At 34.8% G+C, this 13,958-nt stretch overlaps 1 protein-coding gene across 1 annotated transcript; it reads right to left on the bottom strand.

The window, feature by feature from the left end:
- Window positions 1-202: 202 nt before the first annotated feature.
- LOC118762230 (monocarboxylate transporter 10-like) lies at window positions 203-5,610 on the bottom strand. Its single transcript, XM_036500782.1, has 3 exons — window positions 5,531-5,610; window positions 2,459-2,726; window positions 203-474 (listed from the first exon to the last, which is right to left on the bottom strand). The coding sequence occupies exons 2-3, from the start codon at window positions 2,697-2,699 to the stop codon at window positions 287-289; spliced, it is 429 nt and encodes a 142-aa protein (XP_036356675.1). The 5' UTR covers window positions 2,700-2,726; window positions 5,531-5,610; the 3' UTR covers window positions 203-286.
- Between the last annotated feature and the right edge of the window lie 8,348 nt (window positions 5,611-13,958).

The following is a 13,958-nucleotide window of genomic DNA, read 5'->3' as shown; positions in this document are numbered from 1 at the left end:
GTACCTTTTCCTACACCAGTACATACATCAACAATAAATGTTCACACACATGCACACACACACACACACACACACACACACACACACACACACACACACACACACACACGTATACATAGTTTGTTTAAAAAATAAAACTGATGTTCTCGCGCACGCACACACATTTATATACATATATACGAGCTGTACGTGAACTGGAATTTGTTTGCATATCATTAATTCATTTGCTCGTTGAATGGAGATACATTAATCGTGATAATGTCAATTATTCCTAGTTTCAGTGGTTTCAAAATGTCTGATTAATGTCAACATCCGTTTTACTTTCATTGATGTTTACCTTCGAATTTAGACGGAAACATTTTCGAATAGCACTAAGGTTAATTTGAATGATCAAAACTGCCATGACTATTATAGAAGTTATACCCATAATATTGAAGAAATGATCAAACGTGTGTGACTTCTCGATAATGTAGCCTATAAAATAAATAAATAAACACGAGTTATTTCAAAAGATGTGAATACAGATTATATACAGTTTACATGTATTCATGAGTAGAATGTATTGACGTTTCATTTTATCTGCTGCATATACTTTTATTATTCGGGCAAAGCCGACCGGTAAATATGACATTAAGTTAATAAACATCATAAGGAATGATTTCTGGTTGAGCAAATATTGTCAGGAACAATTTACAAAGGAGCTAACATTAATGAATGGCTTAGTCAAAGGAAACATTAAGATTGGGGGAGATAACTGGTGGTGGAGGGGGATACTGATACCTGCAGAACGTAGACCTGTTCCAAAAGCTTACAACGAACTGAATTCCTTTAAAAGAAGCCAAGAATCGTTAGCGATGATTGAAAGTGCCTTGAAGGATAGTCAGAAGCTGGGTAAAAAGGCCCGGTAGAGTTGCTAGAACGTAGTTCCAAAATAAGTGACAGAATTTTTAGAAAATATATCAACATTACTGCTAAAAATTATTTGAAAATAGCTGATCAAATTCTTTGAACAAAGATCAAAATGTCTGGCAAACTCATTACAGCGTAAGCCAAAAGGTCTGGTAGAGTCGTTAGAGCGTAGGTCAAAATAGTTGGAAGAATTGTTAGAGCTTAGGTCAAAATGCCTCGGTCTGTTCCGTTTCTTAGCAGTTTCTGTTGAAATCTCACCTAAATTGATGCAGTTGTTCGTCCCTTAAGGGTCGAAATGCTGAAATACTAGAGGAAGCAGTAAATTAGCGGAATCATAAGAGTGCTGCGTGAGGTGATATTTGTACTGGCTTTTGCATTCTGATTGCTTGGGTGATACAATTAATCTAATACCCTGGCTTTGAATCACCACCCGTTCATTGGCTGCCTTTAGCATTTGAATCAGGTCTTTTGCCTCCAGCTTTATTTCAATTTCCTTTCCTCTTCCCTCTGGTTTCGCTGGCCTTCAAAAAATAAGGTCTGTATGTTCTACCCTTTTTTAAGTAAGCATGCAGCAAAAAAGTATCTGCTACCAGTATAAAATCAGGGAAAGCAATAGATCCCGAGACGCCCCACCTCCAAGGAGCAGATGTATGATATATCTGAAACAATGGATTTATAGATTGTATCTAGTTGTTCGACCAACTAGTAACGGGCTAATGGACTACTTCATCGGATCTGACTTGATACTAAACGGCAACAACGACGACTCCTGCGACAGCAAACACCTACTGATCGATTGACCGATCAAATGATTGTACGACAGGATTTCAGGTAATACCCTTATTAACATTTGACTGATACTGACAGACACGCACAGGCATGGCATCATTTACAACAAGCCATCCTAAACACGGTCGATCGACCTGCTGGAAATAGCAATCAAATATCTTCTAGAACACTAACATCTGGATAATGCAACGCAGGGTACGCACTAGTTATACTCTGTTACTCTCTTTTACTTGTTTCAGTCATTTGACTGTGGCCATGCTGGAGCACCACTTTTAGTCGAGCTAATCGACCCCAGTACTTATTCTTTGTAAGCCTAGTACTTATTCTATCGGTCTTTTTTGCCGAACCGCTACGTTACGGGGACGTAAACACACCAGCATCGGTTGTTAAGCGATGTTGGGGGGACAAACAGACACACAAACATATACACATACGTACATATATACATATACATATATACGACGGGCTTCTTTCAGTTTCCGTCTACCAAATCCACTCACAAGGCTTTGGTCGGCCCGAGGCTATAGTAGAAGACAGTTGCCCAAGGTGCCACGCAGTGGGACTGAACCCGGAACCATGTGGTTGGTAAGCAAGCTACTTACCACTCAGCCACTCCGACGCCTATAGAAAATAAAATTTAAAAATCAGAATCCTCATAACTGCGAGGGAGATAAAAAAAAAAGAACAAATAAACTGCACATTCACACTTGAATATCAAGAAAAAATTCTCTTAATTTTACAATGATTTAGAAATATTTACCTGCAATAAGTCCAATAAATAAGTTTCCTGCACCGCACGCCGTTTCGCCAAATCCCATGGCTGACGAATACTTCTTTCCACCGATAATATCCAAGACGACAACACTGTGGATTGATAAAACGAGGCCAGAGAAAAATCCAAGAAGAAGTGTGCCGATCAGTAGCATCATGTAACCGTGTAGGACTGGGATAAGTATCATCACTGCCGAGAATAACACACTGTTGACAACATACAGTAACATACTGGTGATGAAGTGGACTCGGATTACCTTTGGTATAAAACGAAATGTATGCATTAGGGACAGAAAAAGAATCAATCAATAAACATATGTATATCTATTTTTAAAATTAAAAAAGGGTAGAAATTGATATTAATCAATTAAAACCAGTGGTCTAGCATATTTTAAAAAAATCCGAAGATTAAAAATTTTTTTACATACAAAATTTAGAGGACTGACCACTAAAAGTGGACAGCCTATATGCTAGATATAGACGTCAAAATCGCCATGTTTACTTGTCAATAGACGTATATATTAACAAGTCTAACTAATTAGTACATAGGTAATCGTTTTTATTTCGTATATTTTCATTTGTCTTGTTTATTTTTACATTTTGGTTTTTTGATGAATTTTTTCTTGAGAACACATTCTTCGTGGAAAATGGCGATTTTGACGTCTATATCTAGCGTATAGGCTGTCCACTTTTAGTGGTCAGTCCTCTAAATTTTGTATGTATATCTATAGATATAATATATACGTGTATATGCATATATAAGTACGTAAACATACCTTCGCGCACGCGCACACACACGCACACATGTACACACGCTCACGTACAGACAAACACATGCATATAAAGTATAGGGGTATTAAATGAAACAGTAGCCATCGTGCGGCGAGCTGGCAGAAACGTTAGCACGCCGGGCGAAATGCTTAGCGGTATTTCGTCTGCCGTTACGTTCTGAGTTCAAATTCCATCGAGGTCGACTCTGCCTTTCATTCTTTCTGGGTCGATTAAATAAGTACCAGTTACGCACTGGGGTCGATGTAATCGACTTAATACCTATGTCTGTCCTTGTTTGTCCCCTCTGTGTTTAGCCCCTTGTGGGTAATAAAGAAATAGGTATTTCGTCTGCCGTTACGTTCTGAGTTCAAATTCCACCGAGGTCGACTCTGCCTTTCATTCTTTCGGGGTCGATTAAATAAGTACCAGTTATGCAATGTGGTCGATCTAATCGACTTAATCCCGTTGTCTGTCCTTGTTTGTCCCCTCTGTGTTTAGCCCCCTGTGAATGTGTACAATGAAAATATTACGTCAAAAAAGGAAGGAAATGGGTATCTAACGTTTCGGATTAAACACTTTTTCAAAGAAAAATTTAGGAAAGGTAGATAAAAAGAATTAAGAATGATAACAAATGCACACACTACACACACACACACACATACACATATATAGATACACCACACGCATATACTCATTCACATATAAATGCGTATTTGAATATATTTATGCCACACACACACGTACACACACATAGATGCATACACACATGCATATGCACATATTAATATATATGTATATGCATGCACACACACTCGCACACAAACATGCTCACTTATATGTATACATAAATGCATATACACACTTGTTGAACTAATATGATCATCACTGACATTTAGAAAATATATTGTCAACAATGCGTGTACAAAATTTAAGCCTAGTACAGCTGACATAACATCGAAACGACTCTTAGTACAAAATGACAGGCGCTCAGAGATAATCAAAAACACGATGTCTAATTCGGCAACCTTGATAAAATAGTTTGTTTGGACAATTCTCCCCGAGAGACATGAAAGTTATTCGGTACCCCATGCATTCTATTCTTAGAGATTTCTGAATCGATGGAAACCACAGACAAACTCGTTATTTGTAATGCATCAATAAGAATTTCTAAATTACTCTAGCAATAGACGTTTTGTCTTTCGATCTAGGATAAGATTTCAAATAAAAATATACTGGTGGTGCCCCAGCATGGCCGCGGCCTTCGGGCTAAAACATTTTAAAGGACTTTAAGGATGTCTATAGGCATTATTTTCTGTTGTAATTCTTATTATTATTCAACATAATACTTAGGATTCAACTTATTTATTATATTTATTTTGATTCAACACACAAATTTGGGCAGAAGTGGTTAAAAAGTTCGCTTTGTTATAATAAATTCCGACTTCGACATAATTGTCTCGGCCTGGAGAAGTATCTTCTATCACAGCAATGGCTGAATCCTGTTTCATAGGTGAAATGGGTAAGATGAACATTGTGTAGATGCCCATCGGATATACCGCGTCAATGTGTGGCTGTTAGACGTCGCCAGGTTTAACATCACCACCTGATCAGTGAGTGAGGTCCGCGGACGTTACACTGTTTAAAACTTTTAGAATGTCCTTCAAATAAAGGTAATGGGTATTGCCCTTCCCTCTTCGATAAAGCCTTAAAATAAAAAAAAGGAATTATATGATCTGTTCTCATATAAAAGATCGAATCTCTTCATTGTAGGCCAATACAATATTCATAAGAAAGCATTAAATTAAAAATGTGTCATCCAATATGAGAGAAAAAACTCTATAGTTGACTATTCAGATGAAGCCATGTAGATAGTTTATTCCGAAGCAGAAAGAGAATGTCTTTACACTGTCTATACCTTATTTGAGAAAAGAATTTGGACAGACGGGCTTGATTAATAGAATTAGATTTCATATTGAACATTAAGTTCAAAATAAAACAAGTGGAGGGAATTATAGGAGGATATATTTTGTGTTGACCAAAGAGCAATTATTAGTAAAATAGTTCCTTGTAATAGTGCTCTCATGAGTGGCATAGATCTCACATCTTATATTTCATATTTGAATGTGCAAAATCCAATATTTCTGTAATACATGTCCAATTTTGTTATATTTCTGTTTTAAAGCTTATAAAAATGAGAATAATTATAAGTAATGAAGATATATAACTACAAAAATGATAACAGAATCGTTCAAGTTTCCGGTCAAAGCTCTCTGCTATTTATTTTCCTTACCTGACTGCATACCAAACGTCCCACTATATCTGCAGAGCTTTCTACGGTTAAAATTGTAACTGCTAAAATTTTGCTATAGTTTCTGGTCTCCATAACAGCCGGAAGTATATAAATCATAGTCGATATACAACCGCTCATAAAGAAGAGTGAAATGGTGTAGAATACAAAAGTTTTGTCTCTAAATATAAAATATAGAAAAAAGAAAAGAAATCATTCTGCAATGTAAGTGAAAAATGAATGACAAGTAAAAGGTTATGAGACAATGGTATATCACATGTAGCAATTTATTATTGTCCACGATACATTTGATAGTGGCTACTTTAATCTATGTTACAGTGTTACAATAAAAGCAACGAATTTTTACCTTAAAAGAAATATAAAATTATTAGAAATGATTTCGGGGCCAATCCTTATAAACTGACTTTAAGTGTAAACTTGTAAACGTGTATTACATACCTTTCCTTGAGTCCGTTCGAATATGCCAAACTGATTTAAAATTCATTCTATAATTTAGTATAGGCACTAAGTTTAATAATTTAATTATCTAAATTTTGACGCTTGGTGCAGATCAGGGGTGACCTCCGTATGGGAGGAAACCTCAATAAACTTTCGATTCCTAAGAAGCAAATATTTCACACCGTTTCAATGTGCAACGCCCCGGAAGAGGGCACGGTATTCAACTTAAAGGAAGCAATACACAGCTGAGAAAAACAATTTCGTTCAGATAAAGAAATAAAATAAAATAAAATAAAATAAAAGCGAAAAGAAAACAAAAGACAAATCAAACAGTTTTTTTGCTAGTAACTATCTGAGATAATGTGCTGCATATACGTGATATATAGACAAACTGAAGCACTTAGGTTTAAGTGTTCTGCCCTGAAGCGCAAATAATGTTGGTATGAAATCATGAAAAAGGTTTGTTGGTTATAAGTATTTTTAGCTGTGATATATAATATATATATATATATATATATATATATATATATATATATATATATTATATACATTATATATGTGTATGTATGTGTGTTAAGTACATAGGGCTTTTCTTTGAGAAAATTATGGAGACTGGACCGGTCTCAACACGTAACAACGTAATAATTTATTTTATTTTATAGGCGATAGATTTGACCGCGCCCTTTATCTGTAATGCTGACGAGGCCAACTGGCAGCTCATATCCGGAGTAAGAAAGCACGCATATATAAATATAAATTATACATATAAATATAAATATATATATATACATATAAATATAAATATATTATATAAATATATACTATATATATATATATATATAAATATATATATAAATATAAATATATATATACATATAAATATAAATATAAATATATATATACATATATATATATACATATATATAAATAAATAAATAAATATAAATACATATATATATATGTGTGTGTGTTGTATTTAAACCTATTTCGAACACGAACCATATGTCCATAAAGTTGAGCAAAAAAAAAAGCAGAAAAGAAAAAAAAAGTACTCTGACAATGGTCGTATACGAACTGTCAAAATGTAACAGATCAAGAGAGAAAGAAATAAATATGTTTTATATATACAAAGGAATAAACAAACGAAAAAGCTTGTGCTGCAGATTGTCCCAAGCACCTCATATCATCTATAATCCCTGATAATAATGAACTGAGATTATTCAAGATACACACGCAGGCACGCGGTGCTATATATTTTTCTCACTCCTTTATAGATCAAGAGAGAAAGAAAATAAATACTGTTTTATTATATACAAAGGAATAAACAAACGAAAAGCTTGTGCTGCAGATTTGTCCCAAGCACCTCATCTCATCCTATAATCCCTGATAATAATGAACTGAGATTATTCAAGATACCACACGCAGGCACGCGGTGCTATATATTTTTCTCACTCCTTTTATTTCTTCCCCTCCTCTTCTGCTTCTCTCTGTCGTATCTATCTATCTATCTATCTATCTATCTATCTATCTATCTATCTATCTATCTATCTATCTATCTATCTATCTATCTATCTACACACATGTATGTGTGAATATGTATCTCGCTCTGAATAAATATCTCCGTCATGTTTGCGTGAATATAAATAAAAATACCAAACCAATTAATGTCTTCTCTGCAAACGTAATTAATACAGTTCTGATTTTTGCAATTAAAACTATAGTTATGTCATAGGCATCGTCAGTTTAATCCATGCCAGTTGCAGGGGTGTGTTTGTAAAAGTTCTCTGTACAGTTTTAGGCAGCAATCTATTCAGTCCTGCGCTATCGCGCCCAGCTTCACACGTTTTAGTAGTAATTCAGTTATGAAGTTAGATAAAGACTCACAGTTGGTATAGTATCTGCTCTCTATCTGCAAAATCAACTTTTCTTTTATAGTTTAATCAAAATCACTCATAACCTTTTATAGACTTTTTAATACGTGAGGAAAATGAGGATGAAACGACAATTAATCGTTTGCAGCAATGAGATATCAGACTGTGCATATGACATGAATATACAAACTGGATCCCGACTCAAGGCACTCAAAGACTAGTTGGTCGTGAGAAGCTTGGTGACGGATTAAGTTTCTATACCACAAATAATGATAGCAATCCATTGTAAGTAGTTGATAATATGAATAAAGATTTTGGACACTTCCCCTACCTTACAATATGTGTCTCTACCAAGTCAAAAAAAGTAATTTAATGAGGCTTACTGTATTTGTGAGAGATACAAGGTATGAAAACGATTCACTCATCACCCAGGATTTTCATCTACTATGCTTTTGTATATAAGCAAGTAGTTTCAGTTTCTAGTTGTAAGTGTTATATAACAAGTGTTTCTTTTCTAAGGCAACATTAAAACATTACAAAAATGTTGAATGATAGGTCAGTTGACATTTGTTTCTCTTATATCGGGAGTTTGAATTTTTGTAATAGACCAGCAAATTTCATTCTACATTAGAGGTGGGATGGAAGACTTTAATTTATTTGTTTAGTTTAATAGCTAGTGCTTTTACCGATAACGGTAATGAAAATTACGCTTATATATTCCTGTGAAATGGCAAGAATTGTAGATGGTATACGTGTTTCAAAATCTTTATTCATATTATCAACTACTTACAATGGATTGCTATCATTATTTGTGTTATAGAAACTTAATCCGTTACCGAGCTTCTCATGACCACCTAGTCTTTCGGTGCCTTGAGTCGGGATCCAGTTTGAATTACAGTAATAAAATGTGGATTTCTCAGTCTAAGGGAAATCTATGGTGTTTGAAATAATATAGAAAGAGCTGCCATAACAAACCGCCGACTTATAATCTTGTGCTATAAGTACAACACTGAATTAGGACAGTCAAATGGATTGACAAAAGTATCAATGTACACATGGTTTTCTATAAATTTCATGTGAATAATCTTGGATATTGTTTAGCTTATAATGAGACTAACTTTTTGTGTAAGTAAATATTTGTTGCGACCACATTTCTTTATAAAGCACAACAATGTAAACAGCGTTTTTAAGCCATTGACTGACGCGCTGAGTGTCATATAACACAAATAAAATAGATCTGGCGAACTAAGCTTATCTTAATCTTATTTCTCTTCTTATTTTCTTGCACACTCTAATTTAGAATATCGAACTGGTCATTGTATAACTGATATCAAATAATTCTTTTAACTGAACTGCACCTTTGACGAATTTCTTGTATTTTTCTGCAATCAAGTAATGTGTGTCAGAATCCATGTGTAAACTTTATGAAAGTTCCTAACAGTTCAGCAATTAAGGATTTTCTTCCCCTTTTCTTCCTCTACATTTCCTTGTTTTTTTTTCTATCTGAGTTCAAATTCTTGTATCGTCCCTTTAGTGATCCTGGGTGAAATACAAGTCTTCCCGTGGCAGCAAAGAAAACCCACCACCACCAAAACCCCCATCCAAAACAAAGGACAACAACAAAAAAGACCAATAAATTTTAACAATTTTTTATGCCCGTAGAGGAATGATATTCCATAGATGTTTAAGCTCTCATAAACTGGAAGATAGCCAGAACTATGTAAGATTATTTGTGCTTAATCTCTCTGAGATTGACCATGAAATAAACTCCAGCAGGATGGGTTGTATTTCTAGACAGAGTATTTAAAGGCCTGGCAAGAACATCGAAAAGGGTTAAATGACTGCAGCTCAAATTTATAAATTTTAAAAGAGCAGAGGCAATTGTAATAATGAATACTCAGGATACTTGAAAGGGCTGAATAATTTTGATGATACTTTTCGTTTTCTTAGCTCAGTGTTTCCTATTTTGATGTTATGTTTTCAAACTTTTATTCGATTATTTTCTATTCCCATTCTCTGCTCCCATCAATGTTTGACCTCACCATATACAAACATCCAAATTTCGGTATTGTTTTAGACTATTAATAATTTAATCTAAATTGTAATAGTTACCAAAGGATGTTTAATCTGAGTAACAGTAGAAAAGTAACGAAACAATACTTGAAAGTAGACTTACCTGAATATTGATAAGTGAAACCAAACTTTTTTTTCTGCTGATAATTTGCATGAGGTCTTATTATTCATATTAGCATCTAAAGGCGTTATGAGAAACGTAAAGACACATGAGTTCAACAAAACAGCACTCATCAACCAAAATGCTCCGCGCCAGCCATATGTATCCACGCTTAGAGTTATTAAAATAGGGAATGTCATTATTCCAACAGGAAATCCTATTGTGGAAATTGTGAGAGCCATTTTTAAGTTTGCGGGAAAAATTTGACTCACGGCTACCAACGCAGAAACGTAGTTTAAGCTGCTGCCAAAACCTATTGGGTATCAAGAAAACGTGAGATTTCTTGTTATAATGACATTGAATTAACATACGATAATATAGAAAAATTATACACACACACACACACACACACACACACACACACACACACACACATATATATAAAGAAAACTTTTGATCAAAAAACAAATTGACCGACATCAGTTAATTATTTTTTAATGCAAAACATAACTTTTCGTACGGCCGTTTCGGCTGCCAATGTCAGTCGGTGCTTACTTTCTTCTTTATTTACGTCTACGCCTGTAACGGTCTTAGCTTGCCCTTGGTTTAGATATAACTGACCAATTGTAGAGATGGTTGGGCTTTGGTCAATTCCATTGTGGAAAACAGGCGGCTGGTCTCTAAAATATTTCAGTAAGTACGCCATTTACGGGTTTGTTTTTGGATAAATATTAAACTCTATTTACGAAATCATAAGCACTATTCTTTTTATAGACATATTGGCGATTCCTGTTTTACTTTCGCACTAGTTTTATTATACAACCTGGTACACATATAAAAAGAGGTAAACCACAAATTATTTCTCTAGTTCATTTGGTAGTTCACTCTTTTGCCTATCGACTTCAAGCTTCCCACAGCAAAATGGTATGATTCTAATATATTGAGCCTTCTGGCTTCATCTCGAGGTCCTGTTCTTTCCTCTTCCATCTTTCCTTCTTTTATTCACTCTGATGGAGCTCCATGTATTAGATCGAATGTGCTATAAAGATGACGAATATTATTTTCGGAATTTTCTTTGTAGGCAACGACTGACATTGGCAGCCGAAACGGCCGTAAGAAATGCTTTGCTATGTTTTTATTAAAAAAATATTAGCTGATGTTGGTCAATTTGTTTGTTGATCAAAAGTTTTCTCCATTTCTGCTTATTTAAATTTGATTCCTGATAAACTTTTGTTTATTCTGCTATCCCCTATACCCTATGGGCATAGGGTGCTTACATACCCATGCCAAGGGTTAACATAGGTAAATAATACCGGTAGTAAGAACAGATATTCTTATCCCTTAGATGGTTATTCCAACCGCTAACTCTGCATACACACACACACACACACACACACACACATATATATATATATATATATATGATACAGTTAAGAAAGCAAGGAATGAATCTTGCACAACTTCAATATCATTTACTATTGTTTACATAACGTCCGTTTCTAACGCCACACCAATCCAGCTAACTGATTTCATGTGCAAATTTAAGCAAAATCTGCGTTTGATTAGAAAATTATAAAGAAATGCATGTAGCTATATACGCCCCCATTTACACATAAGCTAAAGAAAGCTCAATGCAAATTCGTAGTGATCCACAGAACAAATGATTAATTAAAAATAACTAGTTTCTCTGACCTTATAAGAGCTCGAATGAAGTAAGTCTCATTAGTGAGACGAAATAATATTCAACTGTTCAGGACTCTTCTGTTGGCTGTTACACACCATTTCATTAAACGTCCTTCAAAATTAGTAAAAATGCATAAAGCATAAAAGAGATACTACTATTATATTTATCTTGATTGTATTCAACGAGCATCTATCTATCTATCTATCTATCTATCTATCTATCTATCTATCTATCTATCTATCTATCTATCTATCTATCTATCTATCTATCTATCTATCTGTCTGTCTGTCTGTCTGTCTGTCTGTCTGTCTGTCTGTCTGTCTGTCTCTCTGTCTCTGTCTGTCTCTCTCTCTCTCTCTCTCTCTCTCTCTATCTATCTATATCCACATATATATATCTGCGTGTATGTGCGTGCTCATGACATAATTATATCAATTAAACACATAAAGCTATGTGTATCTTTACGTAGATTTCGACAGCAAATCCGATGTAATTGTTTCGCAGCTTTACTAGATAGAATATCATGTTGTCTATTGCCTTCATTTTAAACTGTTCTTAAGGGAAGATAGATTTTGGAGAAAGTTTTTGTGGGACTAATAACTCGTTGATAAGAACATCTAGTTACAAAATACCCTGCAATTCATTTTCCACATCAGTGTTAAAACATATTTATCCTGTTAAAGGGAACTATCTGTTGATGGACACCTTTATGTGATTTATTGACTTGGATAAAAGAAATACTACTATTATGTTCGACTATATATTTCTAAAAATACATCTGAGTTTCCATCACTGATGAGACAAACGAAGGTCGAAATCACGTGAACAAGTGGTTTCTGCGCTAGAGTTGGTGGGGATCTATCTCGCTGCTAGCGATACAAACAAGTGTGCATTTTGCACAAAACCTATATGAGAGTTTCTCTCATGGTATCTGCTGCAATAAAGTTTGTTCTAACAGAACACCCACGTTTAAGTGGGGTTAAATTTTACCTCACGGTATTAACACTGCTCCTGTCGCTAATATATACACTGAATGTTGTCTTCAGAATTGTTTTAGATTGAAACCCATGTCGTGAAAGCAAGATATCAAACTGTAAACTATTATAAAGTCTTATCTCTTTAAACCCACTTTACCATTTTTTTTCACTTGTTCTTTAAATCAAGGCAAGACTAACGCCTCAGACGTGGGAAAATGTCCCTAAATTGAAGATGCTCTCACTCAGCGGGAATAAAACTCAGGCAAACCAAATATGGCATACATCAAGAACAAAGTTAGTTCTATCAAAAAACATAATATTCAAATTTCCACATTATCTATTCATGATCTAATTATAAATTCATAATGGCTACCAGACGACTGACAAGGCAAACACACCCTTATTGTAGGTCAATTTATCTACCAAACTATCAAAGATAATACGCTCTAACATGGAATGCTCACATATTGGGGGTACAGACTAAATGCTAAATCAAAGACATTGATGACATTGGCCTAGACATTGATGACGTTGTGGTGTCGCTCATAGCCATATGCAGCTGTTGAAGCGTTTTTGACCCCTGGGTAGTCGCATTCAAGTGTCCCTGGAAGATGAACGAATAAAGTCTATCTAATCACACTAAAGCAACACATAGGCAAGCATCAAAGTAATACAGATGCAAAATATCAGCCTATTACATCAATTATCCTTGGAGATATCGTGAGCTAAATATTTCTGCTCATTGTCAGAAATGTCATTTAGAGAAAAGCGCAAAAAACACTGGAAATGGTTGATTTTACAACATTGCTCAGCTGCACGAGGATAATATCTTAGATTTTAGTTAAATATTTGCAGTTTTGCACGGTCTAATAACGTCCAGAGGCCTATCCTTTGCTATTTTTCTGAGATTTTATTAACTGAGAGCGCTTATGTTTTGTTTTGTTCATGGATTTCTGTCCAGGTACATATGCTTTTTTTCATTCTCTGCTCATCAGCTTGCCTCAGTCCCTCTCTCAAATGATGGCCATGACTGAGACCTAAATTTTCTAACAGTGGTATCCTTGAAATTTCTCCTTGATTGAAAACTATAATGGCGTCATTGACAGCTAACTGTAGGCGCAATCACCCGACAAATGTTGATTCAGGACACAGGACACAGTTCCCAAAACTAAATTGTGGAATGATTCATTGTTATTTTGCGATCTTCTATGCAGGCGCTTATCCAAGAATTTGTCCTCATATAAGACTACAGGCTTTATTCTATCCG

This window comes from Octopus sinensis, linkage group LG2 (assembly GCF_006345805.1).
Source record: "Octopus sinensis linkage group LG2, ASM634580v1, whole genome shotgun sequence".
NCBI classification, from domain to species: Eukaryota; Metazoa; Mollusca; class Cephalopoda; order Octopoda; family Octopodidae; genus Octopus; species Octopus sinensis.
This window is presented reverse-complemented; position numbering and strand designations above follow the sequence as displayed.